We start from the raw sequence: 21702 nt of genomic DNA, 5'->3' as shown, positions 1-21702 counted from the left end.
CGGATTGTAGTCAGCTGGAGGCGTGTCTTAATGAAATTGAACAATGGATGTCCGCTAATTTTTTTTGCGACTTAACGCTAAAATAACGGAAATGCTGATTATCGGTCCTGCTCGACACAGACACCTAAATAATACCACCTTAAAACAATTTTACACATATTTTTTAATACCACCTTAACATTTGACAATGCATATAAATCCTATATAAATATATACCTATACTGTATATACCTTTATATACCTACAAACATATATATCATGTTTCTGGGTGTTGTTGATAAATGTCTGTGGCTTTGCATAGTAGTTTCAATTTGCCCTCACAGATGTAGCGAGCAACTATAGTTACTGACAGTGGTTTTCTGAAGTGTTCCTGAGCCCATGTGGTGATATCCTTTACATGCTGATGCGGCTTTTGGATGCAGTAGCGCCTGAGGGATCCAAGGTACGTAATATCATTCCTCCAGATTCTCTTACTCAAACTGTAGTGATTTAATTTGTGATTGCATCAAAAGGTAAAAAATGGGACACTCGGGTGTTGTTGATCAGGTGACTTGTGGCGGCTGTTTCACTGCAGCGCTTCCACCAGCAGAGTCAATATGGCGGCGAGCAGGAGCAGGGCCGAGGCCCCGGGTTGGCAGGGGGCCCCGTTGCACAGGCTGCTCTTGCACAACAACCACTCCTCGGTGACGCTTCCATCCACGCCTGGTATCGACACAAAGGTCGGTATCAGTATCAGACCCTTGGTTCACTTTCATGCTGTTGTTCTGTTTTATTGCTCTCATCACTAAATCATCAACAATATCACTGAATGATCAACAATATCACTGAATCATCAACAATATCACTAAATCATCAACAATATCACTGAATCATCAACAATATCACTAAATCATCAACAATATCACTAAATCATCAACTATATCACTGAATCATCAACAATATCACTGAATCATCAACAATATCACTAAATCATCAACAATATCACTAAATCATCAACAATATCACTGAATCATCAACAATATCACTAAATCGTCAACAATATCACTAAATCATCAACAATATCACTGAATCATCAACAATATCACCAACACAACATGCGAACAGCAAGAAAATAACATAACGCTATTAAATGGAGAAGCGTCAAAAACCTGTGTAGTTACTCACCTTGCTACACTAACTACATGCGGTTACTCACCTTGCTACACTAACTACTTGCAGTTACCCTGCTACACTAAATACATGTGGTTACTCACCTTGCTACACCAACTACATGCAGTTACTCACCTTGCTACACTAACTACTTGCAGTTACCCTGCTACACTAAATACATGTGGTTACTCACCTTGCTACACCAACTACATGTAGTTACTCACCTTTGCTACACTAACTACATGTAGTTACTCACCTTGCTACAGTAACTACATGTAGGTACTCACCTTGCTACACTGACTACATGCAGTTACCTTGCTACACTAACTACATGTAGTTACTCACCTTGCTACACTAACTACATGTAGTTACTCACCTTGCTACACTAACTACATATAGTTACTCACCTTGCTACACTGACTACATGCAGTTACTCACCTTGCTACACTAACTACATGTAGTTACTCACCTTGCTACACTAACTACATGTAGTAACTCACCTTTGCTACACCAATTACATGTAGTTAATCACCTTGTAGTTAATCACCTTGCTACACTAACTACATGCAGTTAATCACCTTGCTACACTGACTACATGCAGTTACTCACCTTGCTACACCAAATACATGTAGTTACTCACCTTACTACACTATCTACACAGAGTTACTAACCTTGCTACACTAACTACATGTAGTTAATCACCTTGCTACACTAACTACATGCAGTTACACATTTTGCTACACCATCTACAGAGTTACTCACCTTGCTACACCAGCTACATGTAGTTACTCACCTTGCTAGACTAACTACAAGCAGTTACTCATATTGCTACACTAATAACATGTAGTTACTCACCTTTGCTACACCAACTACATGTAGTTACTCACCTTGCTACACTGACTACATGCAGTTACTCACCTTGCTACACCAAATACATGTAGTTACTCACCTTACTACACTATCTACACAGAGTTACTAGCCTTGCTACACTAACTACATGTAGTTAATCACCTTGCTACACTAACTACATGCAGTTACACATTTTGCTACACCATCTACAGAGTTACTCACCTTGCTACACCAGCTACATGTAGTTACTCACCTTGCTAGACTAACTACAAGCAGTTACTCATATTGCTACACTAATAACATGTAGTTACTCACCTTTGCTACACCAACTACATGTAGTTACTCACCTTGCTACACTGACTACATGCAGTTACTCACCTTGCTACACCAAATACATGTAGTTACTCACCTTACTACACTATCTACACAGAGTTACTAGCCTTGCTACACTAACTACATGTAGTTAATCACCTTGCTACACTAACTACATGCAGTTACTCATTTTGCTACACCATCTACATAGTTACTCACCTTGCTACACCAGCTACATGTAGTTACTCACCTTGCTAGACTAACTAGAAGCAGTTACTCATCTTGCTACACTAACAACATGTAGTTACTCACCTTTGCTACACCAACTACATGTAGTTACTCACCTTGCTACATTAACTACATGTAGTTAGTCTCCTTGCTACACTAACTACATGTAGTTACTTTCCTTGCTACACTAACTACATGTAGTTACTCACCTTGCTACACTAACTACATGTAGTTACTCACCTTGCTACACTAACTACATGTAGTTAATCACCTTACTACATTAACCACATGCAGTTAATCACCTTGCTACACTAATTGTATCCAGTTACTCAACTTGCTACACTAACTACACAGTTACTCAACTTGGTACACTCACTACACAGTTACTCACATTGCTACACAAATTACATGCAGTTACTCACCTTGCTACATGTAGCTACTCACCTTGCTACATTAACAACATGTAGTTATTCACCTTGCTACACTAACTACATGTAGTTACTCACCTTGCTACACAAACTACATGTAGTTACTCACCTTGTTACACTAACTACATGCGGTTACTCACCTTGCAACACCAACTACATGCAGTTACTCACCTTGCTACACTAACTACTTGCAGTTACCCTGCTACACTAAATACATGTGGTTACTCACCTTGCTACACCAACTACATGTAGTTACTCACCTTTGCTACACTAACTACATGTAGTTACTCACCTTGCTGCAGTAACTACATGTAGTTAATCACCTTGCTACACTAACTACATGCAGTAACTCACCTTGCTGCACTAACTACATGTAGTTAATCACCTTGCTACACTAACTACATGCAGTTACTCATTTTGCTACACCAACTACATGCAGTTACTCACCTTGCTACACCAGCTACATGTAGTTACTCACCTTGCTACACCAACTACATGTAGCTACTCACCTTTGCTACACCAACTACATGTAGTTACTCACCTTTGCTACACCAACTACATGTAGTTACTCACCTTGCTACATTAACTACATGTAGTTACTCTCTTTGCTACACTAACTACATGTAGTAACTCACCTTGCTACACTAACTACATGCAGTTACTCACCTTGCTACACTAACTACATGAACCTACTCACCTTGCTACACTACATGCAGTTACTCACCTTGCTACACCAACTACATGAATCTACTCACCTTGCTACACTAAGTTACCCTGCTACACTAAATACATGTAGCTACTCACCTTGCTACACTAACTACATGTAGTTACTCACCTTGCTACATTAACTACATGTAGTTACTCACCTTGCTACATTTACTACATGTAGTCACTCCTTGCTACACCAACTACATGTAGTTACTCACCTTGCTACATTAACTACATGTAGTCACTCTCCTTGCTACACTAACTACATGTAGTTACTCACCTTGCTACACTAACTACATGTAGTTACTCACCTTGCTACATTGACTACATGCGGTTACTCACCTTGGGTTGGGTCTTGGGCACAGTTGGGTGTTCCAACAGGACAATGACCCCAAACACACCTCAAAAGTGGTAAAGGAATGGCTAAATCAGGCTAGAATGAAGGTTTTAGAATAGCCTTGCCAAAGCCCTGACTTAAAGGTGTGGACAATGCTGAAGAAACAAGTCCATGTCAGAAAAGCAACACTTTTACCTTAACTGCACCAATTTTGTCAAGAGGAGCGGTCCACCCCCACTGTAGATATATATACTTTACATAGTCTGCGCCCGTAAAATGTCATTGGGTCTGGTCCCACCTGAGCCCTTGATGCTGTTCCACAGGTTGAGGGTGAGGTCGTCCACGATGTCCAGCAGTAACTGGAAGTCGTCGACGTTGTACATGTGAGTCTCAAGGGGGTCGCTGGCGATGGACCGAAGCTCATTCTCGTCCGCGTTCTTCACACCTGGTAAACCAAAAAAAATCAATAGAACTGTTGGCTCCGCCTGGCGACGACTCACCGATGGCGTATAGCTCGATGCCGGTCTCTTTCAGGTTCTGCGAGTGGCTGACGACTTCATCCTGTGACTTTCCGTCTGTGAGCAGGATGACCATTTTACGAGAGTCCTGGCGCATTCCCGCGTAGTGTCGGAAGTTGTACTGGAGGATGTAGTTCAGAGCCACCCCTGCAGCACAGGAAGGGGAGGAGTCAAGTCCCTTTCGGACCAATCCACAATGAAGACGCTAGCTTGTCACCAGTCATGGTGTTGCCTCCTTTGTAAGGCAGGTTGGCCACGGCCTTCAGTAGGGACGCCTTGGTGGGGTGAGCGTTGAGGTGCCACTCGGTGGTAGGCTCTCCGCTGTACTCAACCAGACCTGCACACAGAACAATAAACCCTTTCTTAACGTTGGACTGATCCAAAAACTCTGCAAAACCTAGCATGGACGCGCGGTCTGTGGCGAGTGCCCAGGGAACAAAAAACTGCAGATGAATTTCGTCCCAACACATAAAACATGTCCTCCGTTCCCAGGTAATCCTGAGGTATTAACATCCATCCATCCATCCATCTTTTTTGGGTTGTGATGGCAACAGCCTGAACAGAGAAGCCCAGACTCCCCTCTTCCCCACCATTTGGTACAGCTCTTCCCGGTTAATCTTGAGGTGTTCCCAGAGTAGTATCAACATCCATCCATCCTTGTCGGGTTGTGAGGACAGCAGCCTTAGCAGAGAAGCCCAGACTTGCCTCTCCCCCGCCACTTGGTCTAGTTCTTCCCGGGCAATCCTGAGGTGTTCCCAGAGTAGTATTAACATCCATCCATCCATCCATCCATCCATCCATCTTTGTCAGGTTGTGAGGGCAGCAGCCTGAGCAGAAAGCCCAGACTTGCCTCTCCTCCGCCACTTGGTCTAGCTCTTCCCGGTTAATCCTGAGGTGTTCCCAGAGTAGTATCAACATCCATCCATCCATCCTTGTCGGGTTGTGAGGGCAGCAGCCTGAGCAGAGAAGCCCAGACTTGCCTCTCCCCCACCACTTGGTCTAGCTCTTCCCGGGCAATCTTGAAGTGTTCCCAGAGTAGTATTAACATCCATCCATCCATCCTTGTCAGGTTGTGAGAGCAGCAGCCTGAGCTGAGAAGCCCAGACTTGCCTCTCCCTTGCCACTTGGTCGCGCTCTTCCCGGGCTATCCTGAGGTGTTCCCAGAGTAGTATTAACATCCATCCATCTTTATCAGGTTGTGAGGGCAGCAGCATTAGCAGAGAAGCCCAGACTTGCCTCTCCCCCACCACTTGGTCTAGCTCTTCCCGGGCAATCTTAAAGTGCTCCCAGAGTAGTATTAACATCCATCCATCTTTGTTGGGCTGTGACGGCAGCAGCCTTAGCAGAGAAGCCCAGACTTGCCTCTCCCCCACCATTTGGTCCAGCTCTTCCCGGGCAATCTTGAAGTGTTCCCAGAGTAGTATTAACATCCATCCATCTTTGTCAGGTTGTGAGAGCAGCAGCCCGAGAAGAGAAGCCCAGACTTGCCTCTCCCCCGCCATTTGGTCTAGCTCTTCCCAGGCAATCCTGAGGTGTTCCCAGAGTAGTATTAACATCCATCCATCTTTGTCGGGTTTTGAAGGCAGCAGCCTTAGCAGAGAAGCCCAGACTTGCCTCTCCCCCGCCATTTGGTCTAGCTCTTCCCAGGCAATCCTGAGGTGTTCCCAGAGAAGTATTAACATCCATCCATCTTTGTCAGGTTGTGAGGGCAGCAGCCTGAGCAGAGAAGCCCAGACTTGCCTCTCCCCCACCACTTGGTCTAGCTCTTCCCGGGCAATCTTGAAGTGTTCCCAGAGTAGTATTAACATCCATCCATCCATCCTTGTCAGGTTGTGAGAGCAGCAGCCTGAGCTGAGAAGCCCAGACTTGCCTCTCCCTTGCCACTTGGTCGCGCTCTTCCCGGGCTATCCTGAGGTGTTCCCAGAGTAGTATTAACATCCATCCATCTTTATCAGGTTGTGAGGGCAGCAGCATTAGCAGAGAAGCCCAGACTTGCCTCTCCCCCACCACTTGGTCTAGCTCTTCCCGGGCAATCTTAAAGTGCTCCCAGAGTAGTATTAACATCCATCCATCTTTGTTGGGCTGTGACGGCAGCAGCCTTAGCAGAGAAGCCCAGACTTGCCTCTCCCCCACCATTTGGTCCAGCTCTTCCCGGGCAATCTTGAAGTGTTCCCAGAGTAGTATTAACATCCATCCATCTTTGTCAGGTTGTGAGAGCAGCAGCCCGAGAAGAGAAGCCCAGACTTGCCTCTCCCCCGCCATTTGGTCTAGCTCTTCCCAGGCAATCCTGAGGTGTTCCCAGAGTAGTATTAACATCCATCCATCTTTGTCGGGTTTTGAAGGCAGCAGCCTTAGCAGAGAAGCCCAGACTTGCCTCTCGCCCACCATTTGGTCTAGCTCTTCCCGGTTAATCCTGAGGTGTTCCCAGAGAAGTATTAACATCCATCCATCTTTGTCAGGTTGTGAGGGCAGCAGCCTGAGCAGAAAGCCCAGACTTGCCTCTCTCCCGCCACTTGGTCTAGCTCTTCCCAGGCAATCCTGAGGTGTTCCCAGAGTAGTATCAACATCCATCCATCCATCCTTGTCGGGTTGTGAGGGCAGCAGCATTAGCAGAGAAGCCCAGACTTGCCTCTCCCCCACCACTTGGTCTAGCTCTTCCCGGGCAATCCTGAGGTGTTCCCAGAGAAGTATTAACATCCATCCATCTTTGTCAGGTTGTGAGGGCAGCAGCCTGAGCAGAAAGCCCAGACTTGCCTCTCCCCCGCCACTTGGTCTAGCTCTTCCCAGGCAATCCTGAGGTGTTCCCAGAGAAGTATTAACATCCATCCATCTTTGTCGGGTTTTGAAGGCAGCAGCCTTAGCAGAGAAGCCCAGACTTGCCTCTCGCCCACCATTTGGTCTAGCTCTTCCCGGGCAATCCTGAGGTGTTCCCAGGGTAGTATTAACATCCATCCATCCATCTTTGTCAGGTTGTGAGGGCAGCAGCATTAGCAGAGAAGCCCAGACTTGCCTCTCCCCCGCCACTTGGTCTAGCTCTTCCCGGGCAATCTTAAAGTGTTCCCAGAGTAGTATTAACACCCATCCATCTTTTTCGGGTTGTGAGAGCAGCAGCCTGAGCAGAGAAGTTCAGACTTGCCTCCCCCCCGCCACTTGGTCTAGTTCTTCCCGGGCAATCCTGAGGTGTTCCCAGAGTAGTATTAACATCCATCCATCCATCCATCCATCCATCCATCTTTGTCAGGTTGTGAGGGCAGCAGCCTGAGCAGAAAGCCCAGACTTGCCTCTCCCCCACCACTTGGTCTAGCTCTTCCTGGGCAATCCTTAGGTGTTCCCAGGCCAGCTGGGAGACATAGGTTCTCCAACGTGTCCTGAGTCTGACCTACTAGTTGGACATGCCTGACAATCTTCCCAGGCAGACTTCTGGGGTGGCATTCTGACCAGATGCCCGAAGCAACTCATTTGGCTTTTCTCCATGTGGAGGAGCAGAGACTTTACCCTGAGCTCCTCCGGAATGACGGCTTCTGTACGTATCTCGAGGGGAGATCCTCGCCACCCGACAGAGGACCCTCACTCCGGCCGCTTGTACCCGTGATCTCGTCTTTTTTGTCATAACTTAAAGTCATGACCATAGGTGCGGCAAGGAATCGACCGGAAAATTGAGAGCTTTGCCTTCTGGCTCAGCTCCTTCTTCACCACCACGGACCTCTCTGCAAATGCCGCACTGATCCACTTGCTGATCTCATGATCCACTCTTCACTCACTCGTGAGCAAGACTCTAAGGTCCTTGAAGTGGGGCAGGAGGATATCGTCCCACACGGAGAGAACAATTTTCCAGGAGAGAACCACGGACTGGGACTTGAAAGTAGAATTAATAGTAAAAGTAATCGTAGTAGTGGATGTAGCAGTAGCACTAGTAGTAGTACTACAGCTAAAAGATTACAGTTTTTTCATATTACACCTATACTGGCTAACCTGACCTAGCTTCCCGTGCACTTAAGATGTGACTTTAAGGTTTTACTACTTACGTAAAAAATACTACACGGTCTAGCTCCATCCTATCTTGCCGATTGCCGGGACCTAAGAACTCTGGCTATAGAGCGTTTTCTATTGGGGCTCCAGTACTCTGGAATGCCCTCCCGGTAACAGTTAGAGGTGCCACCTCAGTAGAAACATTTAAGTCCCATCTTAAAACTAATTTGTATACTTTAGCCTTTAAATAGACACCCTTTTTAGACCAGTTGATCTGCCGTTTCTTTTCTCCTCGGCCCCCCTCTCCCTTGTGGAAGGAGAGGCATAGGTCCGGTGGCCATGGATGAAGTGCTGGCTGTCCAGACTCGGGACCCGGGGTGGACCACTCGCCTGTCCATCGGTTGGGGACATCTCTTCGCTGCTGACCCGTCTCCGCTCGGGATGGTCTCCTGCTACCCCCACTATGGACTGGACTCTCACTATTTTGTTGGATCCACTATGGACTGGACTTTCATAATATTATAATAGACCCACTCGTGGTCCATTGCTTCCGGTCTCCCCTAGAGAGGGGGAGGTCACCCACATCTGCGGTCCTCTACAAGGTTTCTCATAGTCATTCACATTGTCATCCCACTGGGTTTTGAGTTTTTCCTTGCCCTTATGTGGGCTCTGAACCGAGGATGCCGTGGTGGCTTGTGAGGCCCTCTGAGACACTTGTGATTTAGGGCTATATAATTAAACATTGATTGATTGAGTAGTAGTGAGTGGTGTGCGGACTTACCGATCTGGACATCATCGGGGCCGATGTCAAAGGTGCTGACCAAGCGAGCGATGAAGATGCGAATTGTTTTAAAGTTGAGGCGGCCGATACTCCAGGAGCCGTCGATCAGCAGCACGATGTCGGCCTTGGCTGAGGTCTTACATTGTGTGTCTGCAGGGACGAGGACACAAAGACCCGTGTGAGGTCCGGCGACACTCTTGATTTGATCGGGACTAAGGGTCGTCGATACCGCATTGTCAGATCATTTCTTCGATTTTTTTTTTTGGTACACCCGAACTAGCAGTTGGGTGCCGATGACAAATATAATCCGGGACCCGTCTCAGTCAATCCAGATGGAGGTGAAACAAAACATTGGAGCTATCTAAGTTACTGAAAGACTTGAAAGTGGGGACGCCGGACAATGTTGGCGTCTTTCACCTCCCCCAAACCGTAAAGCTAAGTGGTATCTAAGAAATAGACATTGACACATGTTCATGTGTTATGGAAACCCTTAGTGAAACTGCAGTAACAAGCAGAAAAACAAAATATAGACACTTATGATTCCATCCATCCATCCATCCATCTTCTTCCGCTTATCCGAGGTTGGGTCGCGGGGGAAACAGCCTAAGTAGGGAAACCCAGACTTCCCTTTCCCCAGCCACTTCGTCTAGCTCTTCCCGGGGGATCCTGAGGCGTTCCCAGGCCAGCCGGGAGACATAGATAGATAGATAGATAGATAGATAGTACTTTATTTATTCCGTCAGGAGAGTTCCTTCAGGAAAATTACAATTTTCAGCACAATCCCATTCAAGATCAGACAAACATTACAGGGAGACAGAACAGGATCGCTGACGGGTCTGCCGGCTTCCAGCGCCCCTTACAAAAAAGATGACATACAGGTAAACAAGGGTAAACATAGTCTTCCCAACGTGTCCTGGGTCTTCCCCGTGGCCTCCTACCGGCTGGACGTGCCCTAAACACCTCCCTAGGGAGGCGTTCGGGTGGCATCCTGACCAGATGCCCGAACCACCTCATCTGGCTCCTCTCCATGTGGAGGAGCAGCGGCTTTACTTTGAGTTCCTCCCGGATGGCAGAGCTTCTCACCCTATCTCTAAGGGAGAGACCCAAACTCATTTGGGCCGCTTGTACCCGTGATCTTATCCTTTCGGTCATGACCCAAAGCTCATGACCATAGGTGAGGATGGGAACGTAGATCGACCGGTAAATTGAGAGCTTTGCCTTCCGGCTCAGCTCCTTCTTCACCACAACGGATCGGTACAACGTCCGCATTACTGAAGACGCCGCACCGATCCGCCTGTCGATCTCACGATCCACTCTTCCCCCACTCGTGAACAAGACTCCTAGGTACTTGAACTCCTCCACTTGGGGCAGGGGGCTCCTCCCCAACCCGGAGATGGCATTCCACCCTTTTCCGGGCGAGAACCATGGACTCGGACTTGGAGGTGCTGATTCTCATTCCGGTCGCTTCACACTCGGCTGCGAACCGATCCAGTGAGAACTGAAGATCCCGGGCCACATCACCTGCAAAAAGCCGAGACCTAATCCTGCGGCCACCAAACCAGAACCCCTCAACGCCTTGACTGCGCCTAGAAATTCTGTCCATAAAAGTTACTTGAAAGACTCAACCTCAATTCGGAACTTTATTTCTCATGTATTTTCTAACCTTGGAGGCGTAAAATGTTTGCTATTGTGTAATTAGAACCTTGATAGGATTCCTGTTACTCTCTCAAACTTCCACAAGCACCTCTTCTCACCTACTAAATATTTCACCTGGGACAATAAAGACATTTGTTATAAAAGGAAATCTCTTTTCCTCAACAATAACATTATTCTAGTGAGTCAGCTTTTTAATTACCAAGAATGTCTCAACCGTTTTAAGATCCCTGTGACTCCCAAACAATCAGCCATTGTATTTGATGGTGTTGTTATGTCGCACAGGGTTTACACACCTCCTCTTCCTGCTGTAAAAACTGTGAATGATCCACTTGAGACTCCTGTGGGGAAACTTTGCTACGATCCAGAAAAATAACGGAAAAATCCGCAGCTTATTCCAAAATGATTGTGTTTCTGTCTCCTATGTAATTTCCCTCTGGAATAAAGTTGTCAATCAGTGGCCTCCAACCTTTTAGTCGATGCGGACCGGTCAACGCTTGATAATTTGTCCCGCGGTCTGGCGGTGTGGGGGGGATTTTATTTATTTATTTATTATTTTTATTTGCCTTTGTCATGAAAAATGAAGAAGAAGAAGAAGAATGAACTTTATTGTCATTATATTTGCATATAACGAGATTAAAGACTCCAACTTAAGGTGCGGTAGTGGGAACAAATACGGGGTGAAATAGATGACATAAGAGGTAACAAAGGAAAAACTAACAATTGAAATAAACAGACTACTATCCAATAAAAATAATAAGCAATTCTGTACAATATAGAAGTAGAAAATACAAATACTGTACAATATACAGAGCAAGACAGGAGTACCGAAGTAATAAATAACAATCGGTGACGGACGTATTGCACTGGAAGGGTAGTATTGCACACTAGACCAGGGGTGCCCACACTTTTTCTGCAGGCGAGCTACTTTTCAATTGACCAACTCGAGGGGATCTACCTCATTTATATATATCATTTATATTTATTTACTTATGAAAGAGACAATTTTGTAAACAAGTTAAATGTGTTTAATGATAATACAAGCATGTGTAACACATATAGATGTCTTTCTTTCACCAAGACAAGAATATAAGTTGGTGTATTACCTGATTCTGATGACTTGCATTGATTGGAATCAGACAGTAATGATGATAACGCCCACATTTTCAAATGGAGGAGAAAAAAAGTTGTCCTTTCTGTACAATACCACATGAAAGTGGTTGGTTTTTGGCGTCTAATTCATCCAGCTTCCATACACTTTACAAGAAAAACATTGGCGGCAAATTCCGTAGCTTGCTTGATTGACATTCACGGCACCCGAGGGTCTTGTGAGATGACGCTGGCTGCTGCCAGTTCATTATTATGAAAAAATGACAGAGGAAGGCCAGAAACACTTTTTATTTCAACTGACTTCCGTCAAAACTCTAAAGGCCGACTGCACATTTCCTATCTTCACAATGAAAGCCCTGCTTCATGCTGCCTGCGCTAACAAAATAAGAGTCTCGGAAAGCTGGCGTGCACAAGTGATGTGCACGCCAGCTTTCTGAGGGATCGCTTGTGCACGCCAGTTTTCCGAGACTCTGTATTTAGTTAGCGCAGGCAGCATGAAGCAGGGCTTTTATTGTGAAGATAGGAAATGTGCAGTCGGCCTTTAGAGTTTTGACGGAAGGTACGGCGCGAGAGTCTGTTGAAATAAAAAGTGTTTCTCGCCTTCCTCTCTGTCATTTTTTCATAATAATGATCTTGCAGCAGCCAGCGTCATCTCACAAGACCCTCCGGTACCGTGAATGTCATTTAAGTGACGTCTTGGTGAAGATTGATGATCACTCATTTTTAGGTCTATTTTTTTTAAAAGCCTGGCTGGAGATCGACTGACACACCCCCCGCGGTCGACTGGTAGCTCGCGATCGACGTAATGGGCACCCCTGCACTAGGGTATTAGGGCGGTGAATTATTATTATTATAAGTTAGAGTTCAACATGGTGACAGCTTTGGGAAAGAAGCTGTTTGTTCCGGCTCTGATGCACCTGTAGCGCCTGCCTGATGGTAGCAAGTCGAACAGGCGGAAGCCAGGGTGTCTGCTGTCCTTGGTAATGTTTTTTGCTCTGTCGAGGCAACGGGAGTTGTGTAAATCCTTTATGAACATCTGAATCGCCTGTTTGTCTGCTTCAGTGCAGCTGGCGTACCACACTGTTATGCAGTACGTCAGCATGGCGATAGAAGGTCAGCACCCTCAGGAAATGGAGGAGTCTCCGCTGGGCCCTCCGGATGACCGACGTTGTAAAATGGAGGATTTTGTCATGAAAAATTTAGTTTTTTGGGTGTGGGTGCACTAATTGTAAGTGTATCTTGTGTTTTTTTATGTTGTTTTAATTAAATATTGTTTTATTTTTTTTTTTAATTAAAAAATAATTAAAATTAATAAAAAATTCTTCCGCGGCCAGGTACCAATTGAGCCACGGCCCAGTGGCTCGATTGGTAGTGGTCCCTTCCTAACAGCTATTTACTTACCAACAAAGTCAAAGAGATTTCATTTAAAATCCTTCATGGTTATTATTAGCCTGTAAAGCAGGGGTCTGGAACCATTTTTGGCTGAGAGAGCCATGAAAGCCAAATATTTTAAAATGTATTATCCGAAAGAGCCATATAACATTCTTAACACCGAATACAAGTGTCAGGTTCAAACACTGATGCCATCTATTAAACAGACAAGAAGCAAGGGATTAAACAGAGACAGGAATCAATTTAGCTCAATGAGGAGAGAAACCTGTAGCGCTGTACACTTCTACAATTCTACGCCTCCTCGTTCATTTGGACTTTCCCAGATTACAACAACTAAATGTGTGCATCTCTTATTCTTTTTAATGACATTGTTATTCTGAAGTTAGCAATACTTTTGAGCATTAATGCGACTTCTTGAACAGGTGCGTTAGAAACGGATAGATAGAATAAAATGCATGAGAATGTTTTCTATTTTGAAGAATATTTTTAACACTGATTACCAGCGGAATTGCACTTTATTATATTTATATTTTTTTGTATTCTATTTTTATTTTGAATTTACAACACCCTGGCGCTGTTTTGTACTGTTTTCATAATGTTTTATGTTGTTGTTTGACTTACTGTTTGTAATTGTTGTAATTTATAAATAAACATTAAAAAAAAGCCCTAATATAACTGATACTAGTGATTGTTTCCTTAATAAAAAATAAATTAAAAATATACTAATTATAAAAATAAAAAATACAAAAAAAACATCTCTAATACGGCACAAAAGATACATAAAAGTGACACAACTTTAACTTTTAGACATATTTACTTCCAGACATGGCTTTCTGAAGCGTCTAAGAACTAAAAACATAATATTGACTTGTGTTCTTTTCAGACTCGCTGCTAGTTTCCCATCATGCATTGCAACTTCCTTCAACGCTATCAAAATAAAACACTAGCGGTACAATACTAATTGTCTACTTCCTGTCAAGAAAACATGCAAGTGTGTGTATTGTTTTTAATGAATGATACAAGTTGAATATTGTCAACATTTCCATCAAAAAGTCAAACAAAAATCCTTACAGTTTTTAATAATAATTAGGGAGTTTTTAAGATGTGTAAATTGATGTTTAATTATAGTTGTAGTTTTGCACACACAAGTAAAACTTGTACCAAAGTGGTTTCACATGTGTGTGTATATATATATATATATATATATATATATATATATTTAAATTATATTATAATTAATCAACCTAAATTTAATTTAAAAAAATGTAAAACGTATTTTATTTTATTGAACCTAAAGATGGATTATTAAAATGTATTTTAATTTATTGAATACGCAAATTAATTTTTATATGCATTTTCTTTTATTGGACTTAAAAAAAAACGTTAAAAAAACAAAGATGGAATTTCAAAATATATTCTATTTTATTGAACTTGAATTTAATGCAATTATTTTTTAAATGTATTTTATTTTATTGAACACAAGATTTAGTTTTATTATGTAATATATACAATAAAAATATTTCAAAAATATTTTCTTTAACCTGAATAAACAAAGATGGATTTGTAAAATGTACTTTATTGGACTTAAATATAAAATGACAAATAAAATATATGAGACATCTATTCTTTCTCACTTTCTTGCTTTAAAAAAAATTATATATATATATATATATATATATATATATATATATGTGAGGGACCCACTTTGACCTCAAACCTTTTCAACAATGCTGAGAAAGAACCGGGAAAGAACATCAAAATGTTCCTACCAGTGGGATAGTTGTCACCCAGGCTGGCAGTGGTGCCACCCAGGTGCCCGCTGGGGACTCCCATGGCCAAGACCAAGGCAATAATGAGCTTCATGCCGGGGGGACCAGGTGCCAGGAACTCTCAGGAAGTGGAAATTGATGTCTTGTCCAGAAGAAATGTCCAATATTGGCGTCCAAACAAGGTTTGGTGGACCTGAGGCGGAGTCCAGTCCGAGCCCGCCTTTGAAAGTACGCCAGGGCCTTTATTATTTGAAACAAAGTAAGGCAAAACATCAAGGAACAAAAAGGACATACAAGAGCTGATGCAACCAGCCCTTTCAGTGGCCACATTTTTACATACAGCTACAAAGTACAACACAATGAAAACTCCCCAAAATGAACACGAAATAATAATCTATAAATTAAAGCTGCAAGCAGCGTTGGTCGGGTCCGCCTTTGGCTGCTGCCCCCGAGACCCACGGCCGGATAAGCGTTAGAAGACGCCTTGGAGCCACTATTTTGAGAATCTAATGCATTGTGAAAGTAATGCAGTTGTTGTATTGAAGTGAAAATATCAAACTTCCTGTTGATTTTTGCCAAAGTGTGTTAATTATTAATATGTAGGTCTAAGTGAGACCTACATAGAGTTTTTTGTTTCATGTCTCTCTAACATTCCTACCGGAAGTTACAAGCAGTTTTGTCTGTGTTTTCTTCCTAGGAGCAGTTTGTCCGTGTTGTATTCCTAGGGGGGCGGTAGAGCGCAAATTTGAGTTTTGAGGTTAGGTTTTTTCATCAGATCACAATTTTTGCCAGACCTGATGTGTGTGTCAAGTTTGGTGAGTTTAGAAGCATTTTAAGGGGGTCAAATAACAGCTCAAAGAGGCAAAAATGACATTTTTTTAGGAGACTTTGCACAGGGGTTCTTTGAAGGCGCGTAAAATCAAAACCTGAGAACTTATCAAAACTCTGTTCTATACTTTTAATCAGAAGGGTTCAATCTCTCTCCTGTGCGAGTTTGAAGCCAAAACAACAAACGCACTCAGAGGAGATAATGTTTGAAGAAAGGTGACCGGTTTTTACAAAACTTTTGTTTTGAAGGGGGGATTGCAAACTTCCTGTTGATTTTTGTTGGGGGTTGTCAATCTATGAAATGTAGGTCTAAGCGAGACCTACATAGAGGGTTTTGTTTCATGTCCCTCCGACATTCTTACCGGAAGTTACAAGCAATTTTGTCGGTGTTTTCTTCCTAGGAGCAGTTTTTTCAGTGTTTTATTGAAAAATAGCGCTAGACCGCAATTTTGAGTTTTGGGGTTTGGTTTTTTTCATTAGATAGCAATATTCGCCAGTCCTTATGTGTGCGCCAAGTTTGGTGACTTTTGAAGCATTTTAAAGGGGTCAAATTACAGCGCAAAGAGGCTAAAATGGCATTTTTTGCACAAATTTTATTTTGAAGGGGTTTTCGCCAACTTCCTGTAGATTTTTGCTGAAAGAAGTGAGTGTATGAAAATTGGGTCTAAGTCAGACCTACATAGGAGTTTTTGTTTCATGTCGCTATGACATTCCTAACAGAAGTTACATGCACTTTTGTCTGTAATTTTTTCCTAGGGGGCGCTAGAGCGCAATTTTCATTTTGGGGGATTGGTTGCTTAATATGTTGGGAAGGTTTGCTATACCGACGTGTGTGTCAAATTTGGTGAGTTTTGAAGCATGTTAAGGGGGTCAAATTACAGCGCGGAGGTGCGGAATAATAATAAAACACAGCAGTTTCAATAGGGTCCTTGGTCCATGGCAAAGGACTCCATAGGAGTCCTTTGCCATGGGCCAAGGACCCTAATAATAAAACGCACGAAAAACAATAGGTCCTTTGGCCATTGGCAATGGGCCATGCGGGCCCTAAAAATACAAAATACAATACAAGACATGACAAATAATTCATTGGACTTTTAGCACCCTCTGGTGGCGACTAGCAAGAATGATAGACCACGTTGTGTCCATGCAGAAATGGCGGACAATTCAAACTTAACACGTGCAACAATTATTACCTGCAATGAATGATGGGAATGCACACACACACACACAACATGTAGTTAGCACCTCTGCTGGTTTCGATGTCTATGGAGGAAAACAATATGGAGTTCAGTGCAACTTAGTAGTACATCAAACCTGAGCAACAACCAATTCAAAACAAAGATTGCACAACAAAGCATTTCAACTGCTGTTAAATAACTGTATCTTAAAATAAATGTCACCTTAGCTTTGGTATAATTTACAATATTTTGCAGAGCAATATCGGAACATGTCTTACCTTTTGATGGAGTGCAGGAAGTCTGGCAATAGCTTCTGGTCTGCTGTCATATTTATAGACTTACGGGTACCAGCAGATGGCGCAATTGGACCTCATTGCATTACAAAACATCCATCCATCCATCTTCCGCTTATCCAAGGTCGGGTCGCGGGGGCAGCAGCCTAAGCAAGGAAGCCCAGACTTCCCTCTCCCCAGCCACTTCGTCCAGCTCTTCCCGGGGGATCCCGAGGCGTTCCCAGGCCAGCTAGGAGACATAGTCTTGCCAACGTGTCCTGGGTCTTCCCCGTTGCCTCCTACCGGTTGGATGTGCCCTAAACACCTCCCTAGGGAGGCGTTCGAGTGGCATCCTGACCAGATCTGGCTCCTCTCCATGTGGAGGAGCAGCGGCTTTACTTTGAGTTCCTCCCGGATGGCAGAGCTTCTCACCCTATCTCTAAGGGAGAGACCCAAACTCATTTGGGCCGCTTGTACCCGTGATCTTATCCTTTCGGTCATGACCCAAAGCTCATGACCATAGGTGAGGATGGGAACGTAGAGCGACCGGTAAATTGAGAGCTTTGCCTTCCGGCTCAGCTCCTTCTTCACCACAACGGATCGATACAACGTCCGCATTACTGAAGACGGCGCACCGATCCGCCTGTCGATCTCACGATCCACTCTTCCCTCACTCGTGAACAAGACTCCTAGGTACTTGAACTCCTCCACTTGGGGCAGGGTCTCCTCCCCAACCCGGAGATGGCACTCCACCCTTTTCCGGGCGAGAACCATGGACTCGGACTTGGAGGTGCTGATTCTCATTCCGGTCGCTTCACACTCGGCTGCGAACCGATCCAGTGAGAGCTGAAGATCCCGGCCAGATGAAGCCATCAGGACCACATCATCTGCAGAAAGCAGAGACCTAATCCTGCAGCCACCAAACCGGAACCCCTCAACGCCTTGACTGCGCCTAGAAGTTCTGTCCATAAAAGTTATGAACAGAATCGGTGACAAAGGACAGCCTTGGCGGAGTCCAACCCTCACTGGAAACGTGACCGACTTACTGCCAGCAATGCGGACCAAGTTCTGACACTGATCATACAGGGAGTGGACTGCCACAATAAAACAGTCCGATACCCCATACTCTCTGAGCACTCCCCACACGGTCCAAGGCCTTCTCCAAGTCCACAAAGCACATGTAGACTGGTTGGGCAAACTCCCATGCACCCTCAAGAACCCTGCCGAGAGTATAGAGCTGGTCCACAGTTCCACCACCAGGACCAAAACCACACTGTTCCTCCTGAATCCGAGGTTGGACTACCTGGTGTGGCCTCCTCTCCAGTACACCTGAATAAACCTTACCGGGAAGGCCGAGGAGTGTGATCCCACCATAGTTGGAACACACCCTTCTTAAAGAGAGGGGGAGAGTTACAAAACAATAAACATATTTTAGCAGGAATTTCACTCAAATAATCAAAGTATTTTTTTTATACCCGTTATTTTTTTATAATAAACCACGTGCATTCATTCATTCAGATTCCTTAAATAACTTAAATGTGGAACACAGCATCATCCTTTTCTCAGCTTTTTTGTTGTTAGAGGTAGAGAGTGTTTTAAAGCAGTGGTCCCCAACCACCGGGCCGCAGGAAAAAAATTTTTTTTTAATTTTTTTTAATTAAATCATCATAAAAACACAATATTCACTTAGAAATAGTGCACCAACCACAAAAAAACTCCCCTTTTCATTGACAAAGAAGGAAAAAAAAAAAGGTAAAAAAGGACACCCCCAAAAAAAAAAAAAATTAATTTTTTTTTTAAATTAAATTATCATAAAAACACAATATACACTTAGAAATAGTGCACCAACCACAAAAAAACTCCCCTTTTCATGACAAAAACGTCCCTTTTTCATGACAAAGAAGAAAAAAAAAGAAAAGGAAAAAAAAGGACACCCCTCCCCCGGGCCGCAGAATTTTTTAAAATTTTTTTTATTAAGTCATCATAAAAACACAATATACACTTAGAAATAGTGCACCAACCACAAAAAACTCCCCTTTTCATGACAAAAACGTCCCTTTTTCATGACAAAGAAGGAAAAAGAAAAAAAGAAAAAAAAGGACACCCCAAAAAAACAAAAATAATAAATAATTTTTTTTTTTTTTTTAAATTAAATTATCATAAAAACACAATATACACTTAGAAATAGTGCACCAACCACAAAAAACTCCCCTTTTCATGACACAAACGTCCCTTTTTCATGACAAAGAAGGAAAAAAAAAAGGTAAAAAAGGACACCCCAAAAAAAAAAAATTTAAATTTTTTTTAAATTAAATCATCATAAAAACACAATATACACTTAGAAATAGTGCACCAACCACAAAAAACTCCCCTTTTCATGACAAAAATGTCCCTTTTTCATGACAAAGAAGAACAAAAAAAAATTAAAGCTGCAAGCAACGTTGGTCGGGTCCGCCGTTGGCCGCCGCCGCCGTGTCCCGAGTCCCGATCTTAGTCAGACCTCCATAGAAGTTTTCGTTTCATCACTCTACGACATTCCTAACAGAATTTCCAAGCAGTTTTATCAGTTTATTTTCCTAGTGGGCGCTAGAGCACAATTTTCATTTTTGGGGTTTGGTTTTTTAATTGGATGGCAATTTTCACCAGTCCTGATGTGTGTGTAAAATTTGGTGAGTTTTGAAGCATGTTAAGGGGGTCAAATTATAGATTTGCGTTTCTGGATGTTGTTGATAAATGGCTTTCGCTTGGCATTGTATAGCTTTAACTTGCAATTTGAAGCATTTTAAGGGGGTCAAATTTCAGTTCAAAGAGGCAAAAAAGGCATATTTTGCGAAAAATTTGTTTTGAAGGGGTTTTTGCCAACTTCCTGTTGATTTTAGGTATAGAAGTGTTTATTGGAAATGTAGGTCTAAGTCAGACCTACATAGAGGGTTTTGTTTCATGTCTCTACGACATTCCTAACGGAAGTTACAAGCAGTCTGTTTTTTGTCTCTTCCTAGGGGGCGCTAGCGCGCAATTTTCATTTTCGGGGTTTGGTTGCTCAATAAGTTGGTCTGCCGCTCCATACCGATGTGAGTGTCAAATTTGGTGAGTTTTGAAGCATGTTAAGGGGGTCAAATTAGGGTGCGAAGGTGCGAGCGCGCCTCTGTTTCCTCTTCCTAGGAGCAGTTTTTTCTGTGTTTTATTCAAAAATTGCAATAGAGCGCAATTTTGAGTTTTAAGGTTTGGTTTTTTCACTAGATCGCAATTTCTGCCAGTCCTGATGTGTGTGCCAAGTTTGGTGAGTTTTGAAGCATTTTAAGGGGGTCAAATTAAAGCTCAAAGAGGCAAAAAGAGCGTTTTTTGCGAAAATGTTGCTTTGAATGAGTTTTTGCAAAATTTCTGTTAATTTTGGGTATAGACGTTTTTTATTGGAAATGTAGGTCTAAGTCAGACCTACACAGAGGTTTTTGTTTCATGTCTCTATGACATTCCTAACGGAAGTTACAAGCAGTCTGTTTTTTGTCTCTTGCTAGGGGGCGCTAGCTTGCAATTTTAATGTTTGGGGTTTGGTTGCTTAATAAGTTGGTCTGCCGCTCCATACCGATGTGTGTGTCAAATTTGGTGAGTTTTGAAGCATGTTAAGGGGGTCAAATTAGGGTGCGAAGGTGCGAGCGCGCCTTGGGTTGCTGTCCCCGAGCCCCACGGCAGGAGAAGCCTTGCTGCCACTATTTAATGCATTGTGAAAGTAATGCAGTTGTTGTATTGAAGTGAAAATATCAAGCTTCCTGTTGATATTTGCCAAAGTATGTTAATTATTCAAATGTAGGTCTAAGTCAGACCTACATAGTGGTTTTTGTTTCATGTCTCTACGACATTCCTACCGGAAGTTACAAGCAGTTTTGTCTTTGTTTTATTCCTAGGTGTAGTTTGTCTGTGTTGTATTCCTAGGGGGCGCTAGAGCACAATTTTGAGTTTTGGGGTTTGGTTTTTTTATCAGCTCGCAATTGTTGCCAGTCCTGATGTGTGTGCCAAGTTTGGTGAGTTTTGAAGCATTTTAAGGGGGTCAAATTACAGCTCAAAGAGGCAAAAATTACATTTTTTAGGAAACGTTGCGCAGGGGATCTTTGAAGGCGCGTAAAATCAAAACCTTAAAACTTATCAAAACTTTGATCTACACTTTTAATCAGAAGGGTTCAAACTCTCTCCTGTGTGAGTTTGAAGCCGAAACGACAAACGCAC

At 43.3% G+C, this 21702-nt stretch overlaps 1 protein-coding gene across 1 annotated transcript; it reads right to left on the bottom strand.

The window, feature by feature from the left end:
- Nucleotides 1-174: 174 nt before the first annotated feature.
- Nucleotides 175-17549, bottom strand: LOC133550504 (collagen alpha-1(XII) chain-like). Its single transcript, XM_061896480.1, has 8 exons — nt 17488-17549; nt 17225-17294; nt 15204-15443; nt 9280-9429; nt 4747-4866; nt 4512-4676; nt 4310-4456; nt 175-702 (listed from the first exon to the last, which is right to left on the bottom strand). The coding sequence occupies exons 3-8, from the start codon at nt 15295-15297 to the stop codon at nt 566-568; spliced, it is 813 nt and encodes a 270-aa protein (XP_061752464.1). The 5' UTR covers nt 15298-15443; nt 17225-17294; nt 17488-17549; the 3' UTR covers nt 175-565.
- Between the last annotated feature and the right edge of the window lie 4153 nt (nt 17550-21702).

This window comes from Nerophis ophidion, linkage group LG04, assembly GCF_033978795.1.
Source record: "Nerophis ophidion isolate RoL-2023_Sa linkage group LG04, RoL_Noph_v1.0, whole genome shotgun sequence".
Taxonomy (NCBI): domain Eukaryota; kingdom Metazoa; phylum Chordata; class Actinopteri; order Syngnathiformes; family Syngnathidae; genus Nerophis; species Nerophis ophidion.
The sequence above is the reverse complement of the archived record's forward strand: the minus strand, read 5'-3'. Positions and strand labels throughout refer to the sequence as shown.